This window comes from Eptesicus fuscus, chromosome 22 (assembly GCF_027574615.1).
Source record: "Eptesicus fuscus isolate TK198812 chromosome 22, DD_ASM_mEF_20220401, whole genome shotgun sequence".
In the NCBI taxonomy this organism is placed as follows: domain Eukaryota; kingdom Metazoa; phylum Chordata; class Mammalia; order Chiroptera; family Vespertilionidae; genus Eptesicus; species Eptesicus fuscus.
The window spans coordinates 37,278,970-37,303,594 of record NC_072494.1 but is presented as its reverse complement, the minus strand read 5'-3'; the positions used below and the strand labels follow the sequence as shown (position 1 = coordinate 37,303,594).

The 24,625-nt window shown below is 56.2% G+C and overlaps 1 protein-coding gene across 3 annotated transcripts; it reads left to right on the top strand.

Moving 5' to 3' along the window:
* The first annotated feature begins 11,037 nt into the window (after positions 1 to 11,037).
* Positions 11,038 to 24,383, top strand: PRELP (proline and arginine rich end leucine rich repeat protein). 3 transcript variants are annotated; one of them, XR_008555214.1, is made up of 4 exons: positions 11,038 to 11,177; positions 18,652 to 19,637; positions 22,099 to 22,559; positions 24,055 to 24,383. XR_008555214.1 is itself a non-coding variant. In XM_028129348.2 (3 exons), the coding sequence occupies exons 2-3, from the start codon at positions 18,668 to 18,670 to the stop codon at positions 22,269 to 22,271; spliced, it is 1,143 nt and encodes a 380-aa protein (XP_027985149.1). In that variant the 5' UTR covers positions 11,038 to 11,167; positions 18,652 to 18,667; the 3' UTR covers positions 22,272 to 23,475. The 3 variants fall into 3 exon arrangements, 2 of the variants coding, with proteins under 2 accessions (XP_027985149.1, XP_008152454.1); XM_028129348.2 differs by lacking the exon at positions 24,055 to 24,383 and having other exon boundaries at positions 11,038 to 11,167; positions 22,099 to 23,475; XM_008154232.3 differs by lacking the exon at positions 24,055 to 24,383 and having other exon boundaries at positions 22,099 to 23,475.
* The last annotated feature ends 242 nt before the right edge of the window (positions 24,384 to 24,625 follow it).

Genomic DNA, 24,625 nt, shown 5'->3' with positions numbered 1-24,625 from the left:
TACCTGCGGTGCAGTGAGCTTATATACTTGTTAAGATGGGTAAGCATCTGAACAGTGTGCTTCCTTATCACAACAAATCCAGAGCTCAGTGGACATGGGTCTGGAGGGATGAAGGAGCCAGAGAAAGTGGGGTAACTCCAAAGGTGCATCTTCAAGTTGACAGTCTTGTCTTACAGCAAGAGAGGGCCCCAGAATGCCTCGTCCCTGGTGCTCTTATGGGCAGACCCCAGTGGACGAGAATGCAGGTAGAGGACAGAGGTGGAGAGAGTGGTGGGGTTCTGGAACATGGGGGGTGGCCTGGAGAGCGGAGGCCTCCCGGGCTTCCGCAGGGCTGCCTCAGGTGAGAGGGGGTGCGAAGGCCCCAGGCCAGCCCCACTCCTGCTGGGCCCGCTGGGGCCTGGGGGCAGGGCTGTGCTTCCAGGTCTCCCCTTCCTCACCTGCTGGTCCTCCAGCTTTTTTTGTGGGACCGTGGTGGGCCCTGCCGTTGGGGGACAGAGAAGTATAAGACAAGGATGTTCTATCAGTGCTAGCAGTGTGGCTTTTGACAAATTACTTCATCTGAGTCTCAGTTTCCTTCTTTTTAAAATGGGAATCAAAACTTAAGTGAGGCAATACACCAAGGTTTTTTCACATACTTCCTGGCACATAGCAGCAATTTAATGCATGGAGATTGTTGTTGTTGTTATTATTATTATTACTATTGCTGTTGTTGAGACAAGACTAATACAAGGAGAACAAGTGAAAGATGGGATGTAGTTAAGAATATGTTAGGTGGTGCAGAGCGCAGCAGCCTTTAGGTTAGGAGGCAGAGTTAATTCATCAGTCACGCACGCATGGATGTGTATTAGGATCTACCACGCATTCCTTCCTCCCCTTCATTTGTCATATCCTGAGATTTATTTATGTGTCTGCTTCTTTTATTGCCCCCCACCCAGCTCTATTGAGGTACGATTGAGAAAAAAAATTGTCTATATAGAGTGTCCCCCAAAAAATGTATACACACTTGAAATAATTATAAAGGCAGTGTTTGTTCAAATACAGTTCATTTTCAAAATGTAATAGAAATGAGCTGCTAACGTGTGTATACATTCTGGGGACACCCTGTATTGGGGTTGTACCATGGGATCACTGAAGGTCCTCTGATTCTTTTCTGCATCTCCCAGGTCACAGCTCTCCAGCAGGGCAGGGCCCACGTCTGCTTTGTTCACAGCTGTGTCCTCAGAACCTAGCATGCTGCCAGCCACATCACAGGCACTCGGCGAACATGTGCTGAGTGAATACCAGGCCCCTGCAGGGTGCTGGGCTATGGGGCTTTCAGTCCAAAGGGGAAGCAGAGTAATTTAACTCACTCCTCTGAGGGCAGTTTCCAGATCTCTGTGGGAGCAGAAGGCACCAGCAGGGGCCTGAGGAGAGAAGAGAGGGCCGAGGCCCTGGAGTGGGGAGAGGGGGTGACAGGGCTGGCACAGGATCCCTGACAAGGCAGCAGGCGTATGGGAAGATGGGGTGAGGGGTGGGGAGAAAACAAGAGGAAGGGGCTTGTCCCCTGGGCAGGGAGCCCAGGGCCCAAAGAGGGGCTTGGAACTGGGAGTGGGGCCAAGAGGGTGGGGGTGAAGCTCCCCGGAACGGGGAGGAGGCTACCTCAGGCTTGGGCAGGAGGAAGGGACAGGCTCTGAGTCATGGGACGGGGAGGATTGGGGGTGCCCCTGCCACTGAACCGAAGGGTCCAGGCCTCACAGACCTGCACGGTGCGGGGCGCCTGTGGATGGAGGAGAGCGCTGCTGGAGAGAAGCCACCAGCATGACTTAATCCAGCGGCAATGTGGCGACTAATGCACTTCACGGCCCCTCCCTGGGCTCCGCCAGGAGAGGACCCCGAAGGCAAGGCCAGAGGAGAGAGGAGCTGCGAGGAAGGCGGAGAATGAAGCGAGGGCCTGAGGGGCCGCAGGGCAGAGGAAATGGAGGGGAGGGTGAGAGGGAGGAGAGCACGGAGAGCAGGAGGGAGAGCAGGCAAGCAGCAGGGGGGGAGGGAGCGTGGGAGGGAGGAAAAGGGCCTCCTGTCGACAAGAATCAGTTGTGACAGCCTCACAGACTAATCACCCAAATCACAGCCTCCCGAGTGCGGTCCTGGGAAGGAGGCCCTTCCTCCATCAGGTCCTGGAGGGAGCTGCCTCCCTGTCTGTGCTCCCGGCCTCCTCTCCTCCCCACGCCTCCCGTTCTTTCTCTCTCCAGGACTAGCAGGAGGGATGGACGGTGGCTGCCTCCCCAGAGCTACTGCCTTGGGAAGGAGCGGGCTGGTGAGTAATGCTAATGACACAGCAGTGCTAATGACAGCACGGCCTGCCGGCACCTGTCGCCAAGGAGCCAGACCTCTTCGATCCAAGTTCAATCCAAGTTCCGCGGTGGGCGGGAGGAGGCTCCTCAGCCCCCGAGTAAGGATCCAAATACAAGAAAGAAGCCTGAATCCCAGCATGCAAGAGGCATGCTGATGGGAGAACTTCCCGATGAGGTCTATGAGCTACAAGGGCCGGGCCAATGAAGATCGGGGGAGGGAAGACGGGGCAGGGCAAGAGCCTTCATTTCTGGGGGGTCTCTAGAGAAAGCAGGGCCATCCTGTCCCAGCCGCCTTCCCCCGCTCCCCATGCCACTTGGGTAACGGCACAGCCCTGGCCCAGGGAGCAGACAGTCAGGGCTGCCAACCACCTTCCAAAACATGTTTTGCCTTTTCGCCTTCCTTCTGTGGCTTGGCTCCGCGGGGCCTGAAAATTCCCCACACCTGGGCGGGCCAAGATGGGCTGCTCCGTCCTACTCATCACTGTTTCCGTCTGAAAGCCCCGCTCTGTCCTCAGACTGGCCGTAAGGGGTGGGACAGAGTGCCCGAGGCCCCAAGATTAGCAGCTCCCAAGGCCACATGGGGGAGGGGCGTCAGGAGGCCTGGTGTGAAGCTGGGGGGTCTTGCTGCACAGCCCCCAGTCACAGCCCCAGAGAGCCTCCCAAGAAAGGTCCTCTGGGAGGGTCTTCTGGACCCGGCCGGGTGGCCACAGTAGCTCACTGCCAAGAGGGGACCGGCTCGAAGGGGCAGCATTTGTGCCCAGGACATTAGCTCCCAGCTCACCACCCTCCTTCCGGAGCACGCTTGGCTACATCCTCTGCTGGTGGACGCCAAGGCCAGCGTAAACACCACGAAGGAAACGCAGTGTCTCTTGGCCAGGACACTTCATAACAATACTCTGGATCCTTCCCCCGGGCTGTTTCATGAGCCACAGCCATTAAAAGTATTTATCCTTCCCTGTGTATCTTTGGGGTCAGTCACGGGTCTTGGTGCCCGGTTGTCCGAAGTGTGTCTTGCCCGTCTTAGACTGTTGGCTCCTAGAGCTGAAGGAAGCAGGCCCCAAGGTCCCCACCACCCTCCCGGGGCCCTGCCTGGGGTGGGGAACAAGGATGAACCAAGCACGGCTCCTCTTTCCCACCATCAACTGGGAGGATCCCTTCCACACGCCCTTGGGAAATGCCAGGCTGGTGGGGAGACAGCCTTGTCTGGAGGGACATCCAACCGGGTGGTCAGGCCAGATGAAGACCACAATAGGAGATCCAAGAACAAGCTGGAGGCGAGGGAGTGTGAACAGAAGGCAGGGTGAGTGGAGGAGCAGAGGGGCTGCTGGATCCGCTCAGGTAGGCCGCCTCCCCGGAGGAGGAGGCGCGCTGAACACAATCTCCAGGCCTGGATGGGAGCTCTCCTCTCTGTATACAAAGCCTGGGATGGGGCATGCATGACAGCTACAGAGAGCGTGCTCTCTCACCCTCTGTCGGCTTCTGCCCACTGCCCAGTGTCACCAGCCCCAGAGGAAGAAGCCCCAGGCAGTGGGCGGGACTTCAGGCACACATTGCTTGTGACATCCCACAGTAGCTCTTCTGAGCCCAGCAGGCTGAGAAAAGAAAAAACTGGGGGCTGAGAACATTCTGGGCTTCAGTCTTTGCCTCTGGCTGTGTCCTTTCCTTTGATAGGGAGGGTTCCAGAGGCTGACAGCCTCCCGAGGCGGGGAACCACGTGGCGCAGCCCCTGAGCAGGGTGCTCTGGCTCTGAGTAAGGCCAGGGCTGCGCATGGAAGGAAGGAGGGGCCTCATTCCCGAGCTGCAGGCCAACCAGCTATTTTCCCCGACTGGGCAAGCAGAGCAGAATAAAGGAGAAAAGGCGAGAAAAGAGGCCGAGGCTTGTGGGGGGAATGAGAGGAGTGGGGGAGCATCTGTGTCACCTGCTGGGAAGGAGATGACAGCTGGGTTCTTTCAGCAGAAGCCACGGGCCAGGTCTCAGGAGACCAGGATTCCAACCCGGCCTGACACCCGGAGTGGTGTGGGCAGGAACCGAGGCATATCCTGTTTTATTAATTACTCCCCACCACACACACACACACACACACACACACACACACACACACACACACACTGTGGATTACCATTCATTCTGCAAGCATTATCAGTAGAGTGTAGACAGCATAGACCCTGGGGCCAGGTTGCCTGGGTTCGAATCCTGACGACAACACTTAGCAACTGTATAATACGCTGTAAAATACGATGATATTGTGCCTGCTCCTGGGTTGTTATGAGGATGGATGAGCGAATGCACTATACCAGTGGTCAGCAAACTGCGGCTCGAGAGCCGTGGTTTGCTGCTCTGTTGACTAATGAGTTTGCCGACCACTGCTAAGGCTTTACCCTTACCCAGAAGTTTTGACTTCAGGTTAAAGACATTAGTACATTATTAAAATGTTTTTTAAGTGTTTTCCCCTAAGGCAGTGGTCGGTAAACTCATTAGTCAACTGCACTATACACTCACCCTCGGCACTTAGGGAGCTCTGCTAGGTGTAAGCAGTTCTGACTGTTGTTACTTATCGGCCAGGTCCTTTGTTAGAGCTGCTGTGATCACATGGAAGAGGCAGACCTGGAAACCAGCAGTAAGTGCGCCACACTTACCATCCAGGCCTGGAGATTGTGTTCACACGCCTCCTCCAGGGAGACAGCCTACCTGAGCGATTGCAGTAACAGTGCTGAATAGGGACGCGCACTCTGCCTGTGGGAATCAAGGAGAGCTTCCCCAGGACGGGTACCATTTGATTTGGGCCTTGCAGGATGGCTAGGAGTTCCCCAAATGGAGAATAAGAAAAGAAGGGCATCTGAACCCAAATTGGACAAAGACCTAAAAACAGGAAAACATGACCTCATAAACCTGGTTCCCAGATCTGTGGGAACTATGGAAAAAAATGCAAATGGCAGGAACCGGGTCAGGTTGCAGGCCCTCCAGTGTCATGGTAAGGCCTTTGAACTTTGTTCTGTAAGTAACGAGAAACTGCAGAGTTTTAAGCAAGGGAGTTGCCTCATCAGGTTTGTGTTTGGGAAAACAATGCACTTGTTGGGTCATGGAAAATAGATTAGAAAGTGAGAAGGCTGCAGGAAAACACACACACACACACACACACACACACACACACACACACACACACACGGGAGGATTCTGCAATGACTCGGGCCAACACAAAATAGGATAAACAATTCTAGTGGCCTGAGGCTCACTGCCAGTTTACACCGGGGCCAGGGTCTCGGATACTGAACACCTACTGTGTGTCAGAACTGTGCTGGTCCCCGGCTCCAAGTAGGAATCAGATTGGGCACAGGCCCTTAAGGAGCTGGTCCACAGGAGAACGGAGGAAAATGGGGAAGTGGCAGCGGTCCTGGGTTTGCTACTCATTGTGGGGGAGGAGGGGCTGGAGCACACGGACAGAGTGGTCAGAGTGGCCATCAGTGCCCAGGGGCTGAAGAGGCAAGTTCTGTCACAAGGGCATCCTAGCAGAGTAACACCAGGGGAAGGAGGGCCATCTAGACAGAAGGTGCAGACAAGGGCGACGTGGAGATGTGACAGAGCCTGGAGTTACTCTGGTTGCTGTGAGGGTCTGGGGCTTAGATCTTAAGAAATGGGACTAGAGATCATAAGTAGGGTCAGAGCATCAAGCTTGGGCCACATTCTGTGACTCTCAGCCAAGGGTGTGGACCCTAATCGCTCACCGGGAGAGCCTTTAACAACACAGCGCTCCTTTATCGGCATCTGTCAGGGTGGGTCGCAGGCCTGTTAAGAGCTCTCAGGCGAATCTGACAAACACTGGGATTAAGAACCATGATCGCAGGGACAGGGAGCCACTGAAAGTGACCTGGTCAGATCCCTGCCTTAGCAAGAGTCAGGTGGAGGGTGGAGGGTGGAGGGCGGGGGAAGGGGCAAGGCAGGGGGACCTGGTCAGGAACCCCAGCAGTGGACAGTGCCATGGTAGGAAAGAGGAGGGACATTGCAAAGCTACCAGGGAAAGAGAACGGACGGAACTTGGGGAGTCCATATAGCGGGTAAAAAAGAGAGGCAGAGGGAGTAACTCCATGTTAGGAACGAGAACCTGAGGCCCAGATCAGCGGTACTCAATAGTTTCAAGGATGAGGATTTCAACGTCAAAAAATAAATACGTGATAATAGTTAAACTTGCATGATTAGAAAATTCAGAGTGACACCAAGCTACATGCATTTAGAGAGGACCGCAAAGAATTTGCATTTTGTTCCTCACCACAGCACAGATATAGACACACAACAGCACCTGCCAAGGGATGATGGAGCAGCCGCTGCCTGGTGGAGTCGCCTTGCTCCTGCCCTCCTAGACCTTGCCACCTGGGGCATCAGTGACCACACGTGGCCACACGTGAGCGTCCCATGGCTGCAGCGTGCCTGGGCCTGCGTGAGGCAGGGTTGTTCCCGGGAATCTGCTGCAGGGAGTAGGGCGGCAGTAGTAACTTAGCAGCACTACACCGGCCACCTTGATATTAGATCCAGGTGCTGTGACTTCCAAAAGGCGATTTTACAAGGCAAAGAAATAAGGCGAGTTCCAGGATAATGTGACTGGGGGGGGGGGCAAAAGGCACCCCAGAACCTAGGAGGACCCCACCTGGGAAGGCAGGTGCCATCCCCGCTCACCCGAGGAAGCCCGGCAGTGCTGACCAAGCAGGCCAGGCTAGCGCTGTCGGTCACACCCATGACGGTGCAGGGCTGCGCAGCGGCCCACGGGTGACCGCCCCAGACAAAACTGTGGACAACGAGCTCTAGCTGGTTTGGCTCAGTGGATAGAGCGCAGGCCTGCGGACTGAAGGGTCGCGGGTTCGATTCCAGTCAAGGGCACATGCCCGGGTTTCGGGCTTGATCACCAGTAGGGGGCGTGCAGGAGGCAGCCGATCAATGATTCTCTCTCATCATTGGTGTTTCTATCTCTCCCTCTCCCTTCCTCTCTGAAACCAATAAAAATACATTTAAAACATGAAATAAATAATAAGATCATTTAAAAAGAGAGTGACAGAGGGCCTCCTTGTTCGACCCCCTTGAATGTGATGGAACAGACTCCTACTGGTCCCCAGGGGGTGCCAGGCCCTGGTGGGGGCTGTGGGTTGCACCATGATGACAGGATGCTGTCTCTCCTCACCAGGAGCCCACTGGCCACAGGCAGCCCGGGGCCCCAGGCTGGGCGGGGGGGTGAGAGACCACAGGACTCCCAGCGCTTCTCCCTGCCGCCCAGCCGCCCTAGGCTGTGAGCCTCGAGTGGTGAGGGGTGAGGGTCCCAGGACCAGCCCCTGTGGGCCTGGTGACCGCAGGGCAGTCTCAGCGGAAATTCCTCAGAGCCACACAGCTCCCTCCCGGCAGCATCTCGGGGACAGGGCGGTGGGAGGTGGGGAGGAGCCTGCATTGCTAGAAACCTCCTGTGGGAAGGAGCACACACACAATCGCGCCCTTTCTCCTCTGGCTTCAAGCACTCGCTTGTAACCAGCAGCACTCGCTGAGGGTCCAACAAGCAGTGAGCCGAGGGGGATGGCGCCAGGATCTCTGGGATCAAGGCTTCCACCACCACGTGGCAGAGCCGCCCACCCTCCCCTGCCCTCCTAGGAGTGGGTCCCAGCAGCATCTGGACAGCCTGACTCCCCACCGCCTCCCCCAGAGCCCACCTCATGTCTTCGCCACACCAGGAAGAGAGAAGGCCCCCCCTGGGGTGCAGCCACCCCTGGTGTCCCCCCGAGACGCCTCCGGAGGGGAGGCTCTTTCTGGAGGGGAGTCTGGACCGCTATAGGGAGCCAGGGAGCCACCAGGCACCCCCAAGCCACACTCCCAGCGCCTGAGCCGAGAAATGAGAGGAGTTGGGGAGACCTGGTGTGCCTGGGGGCAGGTGGGCAGGGTGACCCGGGAGGCAGGCGGTGGAGATCTGCTCACCGGGCAGCTGGAGAGCAGCAGAGTGGGAATCCCAACCGGGGATCCCGAGCGCCGTCTCAGGCTCCCCTCACACGACAGCTCTAAGAGAACTCGGAGGTACTTGGTGCGGCCTCGCATTTCACAGGACGGACTGAGGCCAGAGGAGGAGGGACATCTCCAAGGCGAAGCATCGACACCCTTCGTGCTCGGTGGTAGAGCATCGGCCCGTGCACGAAGGGGGGCGGGTCTGAGTCCCAGTCGAGGGCACCTGCCTCTGTTTCGGGTTCGGACAGCAGGCACGAGGCACAACCAGGTCTCAGAAACCCAGGCCTGGTCTCCCACCCTTGATGCCATTCCGTCCCCTGTGAGAGGATGAGAGAGGCAGGCTGGTGGGGAACCTGATTCGTCCCAACTCACTCCATTTCTCAGGGGTGGACCTTTGACCCGAGGTTGTGACCTCAAACATCTTCCAGGACAGGCGGGTCAGTGGCTGAGTGAGGTCATCTAGGCCCTCAACTCCGTGACAGGACAGCATGGAGGAAGGGCGCCGGTGTTGAACTAGGAAGTGTTTTTCCTTCCTTTCAAATCCAGTTTTTTAAAGTAACAATGCTTTGCTCCGACCGGTGTGCTCAGTGGTTAGAGCATCCACTGGTGTGCAAAGGGTGGCCGGTTCAATTCCTCTCTCTCTCTCTCTCTCTCTCTCTCTCTCCTCCCACTCTCTCTGAAAAAATATCCTCAGGTGAGGATTTAAAAAAAGATGCTTTGTGAGAGGAGGTGTGGGGCACAGATGGAACAGGATGGACCATGGGTTGGTAGTAGTTGAAGTGGGGCATGGGGGACACGGGGTTATTAACACTATTCTGAGTAAATGTGTATGTTTTAAATTTTCCATAATAAACAGGGTTCATTATTAATACGCTATCAAGAAACATATTGAGTCCTCAAGCCATGGGAGACGCACAGGCGGCCAATTAGCACAGTCCTGACATCCCTACAGCCCCGGCGCTCTCTCCTTCCTGCAATGCTCCCTGCGAGGCCCGGGCCAGGGCAAGACCGGGGAGGGGCAGAGGCACCGAGGCTGGGGCAGGGCTTGGAGCCGGCCGTCGTCCATGCTGACGAGCGTGGACTCTGGGCGTTGGGAGGGGCCCCATGGAAACGGACCCAGGCACACCCCCTGCGCCTGTCTAACCCCTCCCACCCCCACCCCTTGCCCATCCCCCCGCACATCACCGTCCCTTGCTCACCTTTCTTACCACCCACCCCACTAAGGGAAAGGAGCAAACCTGAGGGTGGATGTCCTCAGGCTGCAGGAGGGAGCCCATTGCTTTGGGACGAAAAATAAAATGCATGAGTGGCTTGGCACATTCAGGGCGCATGTGACTCCAAGAGGGTCGCACTGACTTCCCGCCAGACCTCCCAGCAGGCGAGGAAAGCGCACGCTTTGGGGCGCGAGTAAGGTGGGGAGGGAAGGTCCGCGTTTTATTTTTCCTTCTCTGTGTCTTAGGCTGCCTACCATTCGCCACACGCCTCTCCTAACCCTAATATCGTCCCAGTTTATAAAGCGCTCTTACACTTACATCCTCCCATCTTCCAGCCCTGTGAGGTAGGTATTATCCCCATTTCACAGGTGAGGAAACTGAGGCTCCACAGAGTAAGCGACTTGCCCACAATCAACTTGCTTGTAAATGGCGGCGTCCGGGGCTGCTGACCTTGGGTGCAATGTCTGTACCCCAGATTGGGAGGGGTGGTGGCAGTTCCCTGTCACCGGGCTGCTCGGCTCTCCCTGGGCCTGCGGGTAGAAAAGGTACCGTTGAAGTTCCTACGGAGTCGGCTGGGGTGCAGGAGGTTTTGATGGGCTGCTCTGTGTGGATCACCATGGTTTCCCTGAGGAAAATTGTCCGAGGGAATAATCTGACTTGAAGGGGTCTTCTGGGGGTGACGGGGACCGGGGGCCTTTGGATTCCTCCATGCCGCTGTGTGAGGGCCACACAGCCCCGAAATCTCTCCCGAGTGTGACACAGATGGGGAAGCTCCAAAAAGACACGGCACTGTCCCCCTGGGCCAGGGGCAGTGACTTCAGGTCTGATATCAAAGCTTAATTCTGTTGTAGTTTGCTGTGTGACGCCAGGCCAGACTTTTCCCTCTCTGGTCCTCTGGCCACAAAACCAAGGTTGTCTCCGGCGCCCACTCACTGCTCAGGGAGGCGCCAACCTCCTGAAGAAGATGACGGAGGAAAGGATTTTAAGAGAAAATGCCCCACACCCCTCACTGGTTTGGAAATTTAACCCAGGGGAGCGGGGGAAGTGCAGGTGACTGGGGAGAAGCCGTGTGTGTGTGTGTGTGTGTGTGTGTGTGTGTGTGTGTGTGTGTGTGTAGAATGAAATTGTTAGGAGGTGGGATGAAACAGGCTGGTGTAGGCCCAGCCATCCAGCCCTGGCCCACACAGAGTTTTGCTTTTCGTGTCTTTTCCCCTGTTATTTTGGCTTGTTTTCCAAACAAGTGTCAAACAATCTCCCCCCAGAAGCAATGGCAGCAGAAGGAAATGTTATTAAAAATGAGTTTGTTAGTGGGCATGATGTGTGGATGAAGTCTTCGGGAGCTCTGGCTGCCAAATAAAGACTTTATTGTTGTCATTCCTCCTTTCCCAAGCTCCCTCCCTCTCTTCTCTCCTCCCTCCCTCCTCCCCTCCCTCCCTCCCTCCAATCGGCCTGTCCCTCCCCCTAACCTAGCCTCCCCACCCCAATAGGATCTGGTAGAAGAAAAGTCGGGCAAACACAAGCACACTCACACACTGGGAGATCAGAACTTCCAGCGGGCTCTCTGCTGCCACAGCTCCACCGCAGGGTGGGGAGGAAGCGGAGGGAGCCTTGAGCCTTGCCGGGGACTAACCCGGAGCTGGGAGCGGAGGCAGGTGTGTGCAGGTAAGCCCCGTGGGGAGGTGGGGAGGAAGCCCCCTTCCTCCAGCAAGTGTCCTCCTGGTTACTGATCTCAGCTTCCTTTCAAATGAGCTCAAGTCAGCCTTCCTCGTTGCCTCTTCCTTCTCTTCATCATCCTCTCCCTGTGTATTAGCTGGCTGCAAACGTTGAACTTTCTTGGTCCAGATGTTTGTTGTAGTACGGAGTTATGCTGCACGTAGTATTTTTACACATCACGTGTTTCCATAGAAACCAGAATCAAGAGCCCACGTCTCTGCACCTTTCACATACTGTCACGCACTGTCACAGGCACGCACGCAAGTTGCACAGGGGCTGCACTTTCACTACACACACACACACACACACACACACACACACACATACACTTTCTGACTGCATGTGACATGCAGAGCTGGACACACACACACACACACACACACACACACACACACTGCATCTTGTCTCACCCTCTCAGGCGCCTCTCCGGCCATAAGAGCAAAGGGAAAGCGTGCCTTCCCCTGAGGCGGCAGAGCCAAAGGAAATCATGTGCTGCGCGAAGGCAGAGCAGGGAGGACATGAACAAGAGCGGGGCGTTGGGAGGGTTTCTCCGTCCTTTAGGCCTTAATTGGGTAGGAGGGAGAAAACCGTGGCTTTCCAACCTGCGCTGGATCTTCCCGGCCGCTCTGAATTTCTGTCTCGCTGGTCCAAACCACCGGCTTTTGGAAAGAAAGAGAAGAAAGGATCCATCTTCCAAGCCTTGGAGGTCCCAATCCCCAGCTCAGGAGGCAGTTCATTTTTCTGCAGGCAGCCCGAAAAAAAGCTCTCTTTAAAGCCATTTCATAATTATCCCAGGAGTCTTTGCAGCAGAGGGAAAAAGACAGTACTGTAGTTTCTTAGTGAGTCAGGGAGGGGGAGACTGGAGGGGTAACTGAATGGGGCTTGTTTCCAAATAGGTGACCCCTGTCCACTTCAACAAGGAAGAGTGTTGTCCCCAGGCGGCAAGGAAGGGGACAGGGGGTAGGGGGTAGGGGAGGAGGGCTAGATCGGGGCCTCCAGATGTGGCCACAGATCTTCACAGTCATCGGGGGGCAGGGGAGGGGGGATTGCGAGGGGACTTACTGAAAACACAGAAGTCTAGACCCCTTGCTCCAGACCTGCTGAACAGAGACCTGGGGATCTGTCGTTGTTTTAGTACAGACGGTCGGCCAGGGCTGGAGACCCTGGATCAGGGGCCTGAGGGAGACGTGTGCTGGGACCGAACAGCCCGGGGCTCCCGGCCTTGCTAGCTGGGCAGAGGGCTTCGTGGTTTCCTGGACAAGGACTATCTGATGGAGGAGGACCAGAGCGTCCCATGTGGGCCACCTCCTCAGGGAGTGGGAGTTGGTGCTGAGGGGCCAGGAAGGATCTCCTGTGAGCTCTCCCCTCCATCCTCCTTGCAAGCACCGGCTGCCACATCATGAGGAGCATCCTGGAGAGGAAGATTCCTCCCACCTGTTCCTCTGCCTGCCCCGAGCCTGAGGTACTGCACTGGGCCCCTTCCCATCCCAGCCAGACCCCTCTCCTCCCACCCAATCGCTGTCTGTTCTGATGGCCTCTCGGGAAGATGGGCTGGTCAAGCTCGGCCCAGTGGGCAGCCCCATTGACTGGGCATGTGAGGGGCGATTCAAGGCTGGAAGGGGCAAAGAAAGCCAGATGTGGAAGGTTGGGATGGGAATCATGCATCACAATGGGAAGCCACCTTTGTGCCTCCCATTTATAAGTTACAGGACTTATAAAATATAAGGCACAGGAGATAGCCCATGGCTTTCAACAACAGCCTAACGTTCACGGAGCACTCGCTTTACACACACTTACTCATTTAACCCTTTGCACTCGCTTGCTTTTTTCTCGATTCCTTTATTCTAATGCTAACCGTGTGGAGTCACACTTGACATCCGAGTGCAAAAGGTTAACCCTCAAATCACCACACAAAGGTTTTAATGTGTCCATTTTACAGATGAGTGAGCTGAGCTGAGTCAAGGTAAGAGGTTTGCCCAAGAGCACCCAGGGACGATGCTGAAGGGGATCAGGGTTAGGCCCCCGATCTGCAAGCACCCAGGGCCGCAGACAGGTTCTTCTCGGGATGGAGGCAGGAAGCAGGAGATGGTGAGGCCAGGAGCAGAGCCAGCTCAGTGCTGCGCCTTCCCCCACTGTCCCTACTCCTCCCCACCCCTCCCTACCCTCCTCACCCCTTCCCACTCCTCTTCTCCCTCCCTACCCCCCACCCCTCCTCACTCTCCCCACCCCTCCCCACCCTCCTCACCCCTCCAGTGGAAACTTGCTCCTCAGCAGCGGTGGCCTGAAGCCAAATAATCTTCCCTCTGTTTACACTTTGCCTGGTGGTAGACGCTGGGGCGGCAGATGGTCTCTCCACCCTAGTGCTATATTGATTTTTAGCACTTTTTGATCTGCAGCACATTTTAAAGTGACTTATCGTTCTTGCTCTGACAACAACTGGGTGAGGAATGCAGGCATAGGGACGATTTTGCTAACCCTCTTTCACAGGTAAAAAAAAAAAACAAACTGAGGCTGAGAGCAGGTTTGGGCAACTAGGTAGTGGTGGACAGGCGGAGAGCCCTCCTCCTGGGGAGAGTCTGCTCCGTGAAGCTCTGCCCCAGGGCCCCAGTCAGGCCCAAACTTACACGGATTGCGTCCCAGGAAAGCTGCGGCTGCGCAGTGTCCCCATTGAATCCATCATGTCCCCATATCAGCCCTCCTGTCACCTCAGGGCCTCACAGCCCTCCTCACAGGCCTTGAAAGGCTCTCAGGCAACCTAGGTGGCCTGCCTGGCTCCTGCTCACCTGGGTAGAGACCACCTGACCCTCCTGGCTTCCCACTCCCTCTGGGCTGCAGGGTGGCTCTCAGAAGCTGGAGTGTGGAACAGAGAGGCGGGAATAGAGAATGAGGGTCCATGGGTGTGTCTCCGGGGCAGGGTGCAGCCCCATTTCCCACGGCAGGGTGGTGGCTGGGTTAAGCCATGGAGGTTTAGGGGATCTGACCAGAAAGGAAGAAGGATGCCAGTAAGCAGTGTGGAGTATTCCTTTAACCCGAGGAGACACACCCAACTCGCTCCCAGCCAACCCCAATTCCCGACTCTCCATACAAAACCAATTACCCTTCAACTTTCTCCCAGTGACTTGGAAATCCCGTGTGGACCTCAGCCCAGCCCTGCCCCGAGCCTGGGTACTGCCCCAGTCCTGGGCATTCGAACGCTAAATGAATGGGTTCCTGAGCTCGATAGGGATGAGGGAGCTCGCTTTACACTCAGCCTCTGGAGCATCTGCTGTTTTATAAACACGTCGGTGGATCAGCGAAGCCCCTGCCGTTTGCAGAGCGCTTAGGCGCTCAGACAGGCCTTCCGTGCATGACCTCATCTGATCCTCACACGGAGGGGAGCCTGAGGCCTGGGGCGGAGGGGCAGGGCGGGATGCAAGCCCAGATCTCCAATCCTGGGACTGACTTTCACACTTCAAACCCTCTTAGGAAATGTTCTTAAAGGGAGAGACTGAATTTTGAGCTGGGCCGAGCGATGGCAGTGCCCCCCAGAACGGCAGCATTCTGAGAGCCAGTGCCCCGAATAGGGCTCACCGGGCAGCGATGTCCGGTCCCCCCCCCCTCAGCGACTGAGCAGTGAGCTCAGCAGGAGTCTGGGAGGTGGGAGGTGTGCTTGCAAAGCATGAGAAATTTAAAAATCATACACACTTGGGACCCGCCCTAAGAGAGCTTATGATTGGGCAGAAGCTTCTGGAAGGCAGCAGCATAAGCAAGCGTGACCTTGGGCTTTGGCAGGAGAACTGTGCGTCCCCGAGGCGTTCAGGATTTAGGACATCACAGTGCACGCCAGAGCTGCGCTGTCAGGACTTCCCTCCAGGGCCAGGCCCCAGTGGGAAGAGGCGTTGCCCGGTGAGAAAAGCCTTAGAAATGAACGCTATTTCCCCCAGAAAGAGGCGTGGGCGGCTCGAATGCCCACGCGGGGCGAGCACACAGGGTGGTTCTGCACAGGCTAACGGAAAGGGAGTTAACAGACCCAGTGTCTCCAGGGACCAGACCTGCCAAGCTTTTCTTAGGGAACCCCCATCTGCTGTGGGAGGGGCCGGGCGAGCCCCCCAGGTCTGAGTGTAAAGGATCAGGACTGGGGGGCAGAGCCTAACTTCCTGAAGGGGGTGGGAGGGCGGTGGGCATGAGGAAGGCCTGTGTCCAATTCCGAGGGGAGGGGTGGGGAGCTGGTGTGCAGGTAGAGCTGTCACTCCCCCGTGGTCCTGTCGCTCTTGACCATGAGGCCTGGAGCCACTAAGAAACACGCCTCGCAAGGCCTGGGCCACTCGCAGAGTGGGCTTCCGCTGGGAGCTCTGGAACTCGGGGCCCAGGACCCGGCAGAGGCTGTGCTGAGAGACGCAAGGCCGGGAAACAGGGAACCCCAGCCGGGACAGGGGAGCCTCTTTGGGGCAGGGCTTCTCACATCGTGAGAGATTGTTCGTTTATTTCAGGCTTCTGGGTGATAGGAAAATAAATGCCCAAACAAAAAGTTTCAGGGTCACAAAAATTGGGGCTTTTAAAAAATGTTTGTTTTTAGTAGACTAATGCTTTAACTGCCTCCTTAAAACTGATATGCAAAATGATGGTGTTATTGTCAAGAAAATTACAGGACTTATAAAATATTAATTCATGGTCCATCAAGCGGTGTTGGCCCGGCCACAAGACTCCAAGTGTAGTTAGATGATGACCGTCTTCTCTTTTCCGCCCTCTCAGTGTGTCCCTGAGACTGTTGTAGCCCTGGCTGTAGATAAAGCGAGAATCTTACAGCAGCTCCGATGACCGGAGGCCCAGGAAAGGGGCCCTCTTGGTCCCCGTGGGGGAGCTGGCCTGGCAGAGACCACTTTAGAGGGAGGTGGAGCGGCAACAGAGGCTGCAGGCAATCTCTTCCTTGCTTCCTCCTAGGCCAGTGGTCGGCAAACTCATTAGTCAACAGAGCCAAATATCAACAGGACAACGATTGAAATTTCTTTTGAGAGCCACATTTTTTAAACTTAAACTTCTTCTAACGCCACTTCTTCAAAATAGACTCGCCCAGGCCGTGGTATTTTGTGGAAGAGCCACACTCAAGGGGCCAAAGAGCCTCATGTGGCTCTCGAGTCGCAGTTTGCCGACCACTGGCCTAGTGTGTCTGTCTGCCTTCCTTCCCTCCCTCCCTTCTTCCCTCCTTCCTTCCTGTGCTCAGTGTACTATGTATAAGGGATTGCACAGGTACACAGAGCACGTACAAACATGGGTTTGCTTCTGTGTATGGTACAGAAGTGTGTATGCGTGTGTGTGTGTGTGTGTGTGCAGAGAAGTGTGTATGTGTGTGTGTGTGCGCAGAGAAATGTGTTTCTTTTTACATTCAGCTCCTTCTGAGCACCTGGTGGGACTAAGCCGCTGGTGAGGGGCTTCTACTGTCTTCCTCTGAGCAAGGCCAGCACTGAGTCAGTCACCCATGCAGGGAGGAGTCTAAGCGGATGCGGGCTCAAAGGAAAGAGAGCGGGCGGCCTGAACAGAGGCAGTGAACACAGGGTCTGGGTAGAGGGGGGACACACTCCAGCCCAATCTATCTCAGAGAAACCCAGGAAGCCTGCATCCCCAGGGTGTCCCAGACCCCTGAAGGGGGCGGGGCAGACACCCCAATTGTGAAGAAGCAGCCAGAGGGGCCGGGAGAAGCAATGTGGGAATGACGACCGATGTGGAGACCAGAGGGGTGTCATAAGGATGAGGGCTCTGGGGAGGGGATGGCACGTGAACCCCCTTCCCTGGCCCTTCCCAGCCAGGCCAGGGGAGAGGCCTGTGGAGCTGCCACTATGTGTCTGCTACCCTGGGTCTATTTTCCCAGCTTAATTCAACTAGAACCACATGGCCCTGCTGGGGACAATGGGAAGGGCAACCCCAAAATATCCTCCAGCAACCTAGTCCACTGTCACCGAGGCTAACAGGAAGCTTTTGTTGATCCCGCCACATGACCAACTCCAGTGGATAGAAGCACAGCAATGCCTCCCAGCCGGTGTGGCTCCATTGGTTGAGCACCATCCCATGCATAGAAGGTTGTGGGTTTGATTCTGGTCAGAGCACATGCCAGGGTTGTGGCCTTGGTCCTCAGTGGGGGCTGTAAAAGGAGGCAGCCGATATATGTTTCTCTCTCATTGATGTTTCTATCTCTCTCCCTCTCCTTCTCTCTGAAACCAATGAAAACATATTAAAAAAAAAAAAAAAAAGAGCAGCAATAACTGGCCACAAGAAATGAAAGTGGTTTCCCCACAGCTTTCGATCTCTTCCTTGTTTCCTTTCCAGAAGCCTCCACATCTGAGGGGAATTCTTGGTGTGTATCCTGCTGGCAAGGGCCAGTGTTCGCTGAGCCGAGTGCAGTGGGTGAGGGACAAGCAGGGGGGACACACACGTGTCTGAAGCACTTTCCTTCCTTCCTAAGATCTCCACGGGCCCCACCCTGGAAGGCAGGAGACCTAGCCCTGCTATTAAATAACTTCCTGGCCTTGGCAGCCACTTCCTCCCTCCAGTACTCAATGTTTATAAACGGTACAGTCTGCACGTCATTGGTGGATTTCAAACCAGTTTTTAGCAATGCAACTTTATTTTTCCAATGAGTGCTGTGGTTATACATAGATATAGATGATAGGTATAGATATAGATATAGATATAGATTATATAGACATAGATATAGGTGATATAGATATAGATATGGGTATGAATAGAGATATAGATGGTATAGATATAGATGTGGATATGAATATAGATACAGATATAGATATAGGTGATATAGATATAGATATGAAAATATATATAGATGATATAGATGTGGATATGAATATATATATATATGTATATATATATATGTATAGATGATATAGATATAGATGTCAGATTAAAATAACACAGAGCTGCTCAGGTTGGCACAGGAGTGAGTTGGGGTGCCCCAGGGCCAGCTCCTTGGTCTCCCTCCCTCCCTCCATAGAAATGGGGGGACCATTTGGAAACCATTGAGCTGTGTGATCTCTAAGGACACGTCTGGATTGTAACCCCCCAGGACTCCATGGCTCATATACCCTAACTCCCTCTTACAAGGACAGGACTGGTTTTCTCGCGCTGCAGAGGGGGAGACTGAGGGCTGGAAGGCAAGCGCGGGACTCCTGATTCACAGCCCGGTGTGCTTTCTGCCGGAGGGCTCGCTCTCCAGAGCAGGCTGAGCCCATTGAGTGGCGAGGCCTCTGGCAGGGAACCCAGACCCTCGAGCCCTTGTTACTTTCTCACCTGCTAGAGACAGGCGAACAGGGAAATGCTTCCACAGGCCCCTCCACAGCCCCCCGGGAGCCCGCCCCGGCCACCTGAACTGCAAAGACACGGCCTCTAATTGCTGAGGCCCAACTGGCTAATGACCTCCCGCATCTCCTCCCTGCAGGCGCATCACCCGGATCATGAGGTCATCTCTCTCCTTGCTCCTCCCACTTCTCCTCATCTTGGCCTCAGTGACCAAAGGTCAGCCCACAAGACGACCAAGACCCGGGGCCAGGCCCAGGCCCAGGCCCAGGCCCAGGCCCACACCCAGCTTTCCTCAGCCCCATGAGCCATCGGAGCCTACAGACCTGCCTCCTCCCCTCCCACCAGGCCCTCCGTCTGTCTTTCATGACTGTCCCCGGGAATGCTACTGCCCCCATGACTTCCCATCGGCCCTCTACTGCGACAGCCGCAACCTCAGGAAGGTGCCTGTCATCCCACCCCGCATCCATTACCTCTATCTCCAGAACAACTTCATAACCGAGCTGCCGGTGGAGTCCTTCAGGAACGCCTCGGACCTGCGGTGGGTCAACCTGGACAACAACCGCATCCGCAAGGTGGACCAGAAGGTGCTGGAGAAACTCCCCAGCCTGGCGTTCCTCTACATGGAGAAGAACCAGCTGGAAGAAGTGCCCGCCGCCCTGCCCCGGAACCTGGAGCAGCTGCGGCTGAGCCAGAACCAGATCTCCAGGATCCCCCCGGGCGTCTTCAGCAAGCTGGAGAACCTGCTGCTCCTGGACCTCCAGCACAACAAGCTGAACGACAACGTCCTCAAGCCGGACACCTTCCAGGGCCTCAAGAGCCTCATGCAGCTCAACCTGGCCCACAACGTCCTGAGGAAGATGCCCCCCAAGGTCCCCAAAGCCCTTCACCAGCTCTACCTGGACAGCAACCAGATCGCCACGATCCCCAACGGATACTTCAAGGCCTTCCCCAACCTCGCCTTCATTCGCCTGAACTACAACAAGCTGTCCGACAGGGGGCTCCCCAAGAACTCCTTCAACATCTCCAACCTGCTCGTGCTCCACCTGTCCCACAACAAGATCAGCAACGTGCCTGCCATCAACAACAAGCTGGAGCACCTGTACCTCAACAACAACAGCATCGAGAGTGAGTGGGGAGGCGGGGCCAGGCCCGGGGAGGGAGGCTGGGGACGCACCACGTCAGCCTTTTCTCAGGAGCCTCAGGGCGGGGGTATGCAAGAGACACCCTGCCTTGACACTGGACTTCACACCATGGCCTTCCCACTCGCTCGCTGTCTGTATGACCTTGGACAGATAGCTGACCTCCCTGGGAAGGCCCCTCATCTGTAAAGTGAGAACGGTAATAATACCTCTCGTCAGCTCGCTATGAGGATGTAGCCGTTTAACGTGGATACCGTGCCCCGAAGGCCATGGCTGGAGGGGGCTTGCTTCTCTTCCTCCATCTCTTCTCATCAGCCCCAACTCCTTTGACCTGTCGGTAGGGTGGACATGGAATACAGTCCTGGACATTCTCCTAAAAGCAGGACAGTGACATTCACATGCCCACTCTGAGAAAAAAATAAACAATAAACGCCCACTCTGAAATGCCCGGGCTTGTCCGCCGCGGACACGGGCAGCTGTGAGATGGCATCCCCCCGAGTCTGCACCTAGGTTCTGAAGCATCTGGAAAAGGTACACACAGAGAGGCAGCCGGACAGGGTGGGCAAACGTAGGTTAATAACAATGATCGACAATACAATAATGAGTAAATAAATAACACTACAGAATAAACTCTGTTTCAACTGTAAACCTACTTTTGCCCACCCCTGTATATGCAGGGTCTGCCCGTGGCGAAAATGCAGCAGCCAGAGAAACACATTGGTGGGGGGTGGGAGGGGGGCTTTCTGAGTCTATCTGGGGAGCCGGAATAGTTAGTTGTGTAAGACGGTACGCTTAAGGCAGGACTCCCCGAAGCTGCATATACAGGGTCCTAGGCCATGAGGTATCCATCGCAGCCCAAAAGAACAGACTAGAAGTTGCAATTTGGCTTCCATCAAAAAATGTCAGCTCCGAGCTGAGCGTCAGCAGAAAGGCTTAAAATCAAAAGAGCAAATATGACCTGGCCATTGAAGAACATAGGGGTGCAGCCGCTGCAGGGATGAAGGGGACAAAGGGAAAGGGAATCTCCCCTAAAATAACCGTAGGAACCCTCAGTTGCCCAGCCAAAGGGGGTGAGGGAGATTGTTGAGTTTCTACAACCTTGAAGCAAGTGGTGGGGAGAACATGCTTGCTCACTTGTCTGGGATAATTACAGAGTGGGAGGGGCTTTTAACATCTGGCAAGAAACAAATTCAGGGAGTAAACTGAGGCAATTCATTGCTCCCCAGGATGCTATATAGGCCGAACGTATAGCCAGAAGGCACACCTCACACATAACTGACAGGTCTGTCCCCCGTGGAAGAACAGGCTGCTGGGGACAGCCAGCCCCCTGAGGGTGAAGTCAGAAAAATCAACCCCCTCTCACCGTGTCGCCGGTCCGGGAGCTGAGCATCAGGGCGGTCCCGTGACGGGCCTACGTGACAGAGGCTGTAAGAAAACCCCTGTGCCAGGCTCTTTCCGCTGCCCCAATGGTGAAGAGAGAAAAACAACGGCCCCGCAGATGATAAATGAGGCCAGGCTTTAGGGCATAAAAATTCATTTAGATGCTACATCTGATGTCATCGAGCAAGAGGTGAGGGAGAAAATGAAATCTCATTTTCCACTGGAAAGCCCAGAATCAGTCATCACGTCGGAATCAATGGGCTCAGCCTGCCCCGTGGGCCCTGGGCCCTCCCCAGACCCCCCTCCCCTCCTGGCAGCCCTGTGTCCGTTACCGGGACCACCTTCTGCCCATCCACGTGCCTCAGGTCCAGGCCACAGGAGACTCCCACACCCACCTGCCGGCTCAGACCTCGCCTCACCCCACTCTCTCCACACTGCGGCACGCCTTTCTACAGTATAAGCCTCAGGACAGGCCCCTTCCAAATTTTACCCCCAGGACGCCAGAGTTCACATATCCTACCAGCCCTGCCACAACAGCAGCCCTGCTCAATACCACTCCTCAGCCTGAAGGTCAAAGCCGTCCTTAGTGCAATCTGGGAAAGCCCACCATCATTTGGGGCCACAGCTTAACCTCTCCAGCTCACTCCCCCTATTTCATCACACTGTGCTGTTTACCACTCCCAGATTCTCCCATGATCCTTTTGGCCTCCACAGCTCTATTCAAATAGGTTCCTCTATCAAACCCCATCCCCAGGCCTCCCCCTGCTATAATCCTACCCAACTCTGAAGGTTCAACGCACAGCTTTCTTCCTCCGTGACGCCTCAGAGTAAATCTCCAGTAACCGCTGTGGATCGATTCCAACTTCATTAATTAATTTCACAACGAGTAAACCGGGCCTGGAGGGAAGGGTCGACTATCCAGCGTCACACATGCCTACAGTCGGGCAGTTCCCGGGAGAAGTCGTGTCCTTACTCTCCGCCGTCCACCCTCTCCTTCCCCCTCTCGGTCCCCTCGGCCCCGGCCCCGCCCTCCTCGCCTGCTCACCTCTCCCCTTCTCTCTCCACAGAGATCAACGGGACCCAGATTTGCCCTCACAACCTGGTCACCTTCCAGGACTTCTCAGATCTGGAGAACGTGCCACACCTCCGCTACCTGAGGCTGGACGGCAACTACCTGAAGCCGCCCATCCCGCTGGACCTCATGATGTGCTTCCGCCTGCTGCAGTCCGTGGTCATCTAGGCCTTGCCCCGCCCTGCGTCCCCGCCGATCGCCCTTGAAGGCTGGTGGCCCAGGCGCTGGGCCCACCACTCCTTTTCTCTGTCTCCCTGTCTTTCTCCAGCTTTGCCTTCCTCAGCCCACCTTCCTGAGGCGGGACAAGCCACAGCCTCAGGACCGAGACCTCCCAGGCCTTGGGGGGTCCACCCAGCCCAGAGACACGCCCTGCATGCTTACCCTCTGGCCCAGAGCACAGGTGTCTGTCTCCAGATTTCATAGTCCCTGCTCTCCCTGCCTCCCCGTCACTCCTGGGTAAGTCTGGGCCTGGACTCACATCAGGATCTCGGCCCCGGGGAAGCAAGAAAATGGTCAGGAGTGGCCCCGAGGGAGGCTCAGGAAGCCCTGCAGGGACTCCTTCTGCGAGGGCAGCTCGGACCAGAGCCCCCACGGACCAGAGCCCCAGGTCCCATTGGCCGAGGCTCTGTCTTGCAAAGTGCTGCTCCGCCACCTGTCCGCTGGCACCAGACATCGCGCTGGCTCGCCGCCGCCCCGTGTTCTCCAGAAAGGAAGTGCGGGCATGGCCAAGGGCGGGCAGAGGGCGGGGTTCTCGCAAGGGCCTGCACCTGGCCTGCTCTTCACGGGGAGGAGCTGGGCCCTGTTTCTCCAGGGTGCACGCAGCTCACACCCTCCTAACGGGGCCTCCTTATTCCAAGAGGAAGAGCGGGGAGGTCCAGTCCAGGAGAAGACTCGCTCGGGAGCCAGGAGTCAGCCAGGGGGAGAGGGGTGGGAGTCAGGGCCCTGGGATGGGCCCGTGGGGTGCAAAGGGGTCCTGCAGCCCCCTTGGCCACTCTGAACAAGAGGCCTAATGCCTGGGGATCACCGTGTCCCAGTGGAGGGGCAGAGCCACCACCGCCCTGCCATCTGTTCTTCATCAGTGGGGACGACCCAGTCCTTTCCACCCCAGAGTGGTTCCTGAGAAACCCGAGAGAAGGGCGGGGGCGGGCACCCAAAAATCTTCCAGAAGCTTCTTCCACGTGTGCACATTGGCCTCCCCCTAAGACAGACACATCAGTGACACCTGGTGGCTGGTGCAGGACACAGAGGGCCCCTCCTCTTCACCGCCCTGGGGGGGATTTTCCAAGGTCAAGGACTCCCAACTTGAAGAGCCAGGGGCCATGTGCATGGTCTCTCTCTCTCTCCTCTGGGTCTAAAGGGCACAGAGCAACAGTGGCTCTGAGTTGGGAAGGAGGTGGGGGTGGGGGGCCTGTTCCATCATGGGGGGCCCAGGGGAGGATGCAGTCTGCTCCCGGTTGCTGTCTGACCTTGCCGTGCCTTCTGCTCTCAGCTCCCACCGTCTATACACCCCGCCAAGGCCCCTCTAGCACTCACATTCCATTCTGCGGCTCCACTTTGGACCTTGCTCTAATGCAAGACAAGTCCTCAGTGTCCTCTCCCTCCCTTGCAGTTATTTATTCCCTGTAAGGACTGTCCCTCCCCCGAAGTTCCCACCCTCCCTGCCTGGCCCAGGTGCAGCTGGGCAGGCCTCAAGGGGGCCTGGGCCCCAGGGCTGACTCACCTAGGCCTTCCTCAGACCTGCCTCTAGGGGGTGCTGTCCCTCCACAGTCCCCGAGGGTATACGCTGGTGGGTGGCGTGGGTGTTCTAGAAATGAGGGGTACTCAGTGCCTCCCCTCAAGACAGGTTTAGAAAAGGTCCCGAGATTTTAAAGAAATTGTATTAAGCTAGACCCCTAACTTCAAGAAGCTCCCATTAGACTCTTTCTCATTGTTCTCTTTTGCCACTTTACAGAAACGGAGCGCATTTTATCCCAGCCCCCTTCACCTGCTCCCACGACGGCCTCATCTTCCGCTGCATGTTTCTCCAAGGCTCCTGCTTAGAGGCAGGGCAGCCCCGGGGCTGTAAGCAGCCTGGTGCTCCGGCCTGGATAAGCCCCCTCCTCCCCTTAGTCACACCTTTAACCTCAGCCCCTCTGAGGAGGCCCTCGGGGAGCACAGCCCTGGGAGGGGCCATTCCCCTCTCCTGCAAACCCAGCAGCAACACAACCACCATCACCCCTTCCCTCCCTGCGGCTGTAAGCCAGAGAGGATTCAAGTTAAACTGACTTTACAGCAAACCTCCCCCCACCCCGCCACTTTCTGTCCTCCCACCACCCACACACACTCTGTGCTGGTTTCCCGTGGGTTTCAGGAAGCCCCCCCCCCACCCCGCCCTGCAGCACACACAGAGGTTGGGCCCTGTGCTGCTGCCTCCGCACTCCCCGCTGTGCAGGTGGGCGTCTGTGTGTACTCTGTCCTCACGGCTGCCCCCCTGGGAGGCCGCGTAACTCTGTGAGCCAGCTCCCGCACGCCAGCGCGCTTCG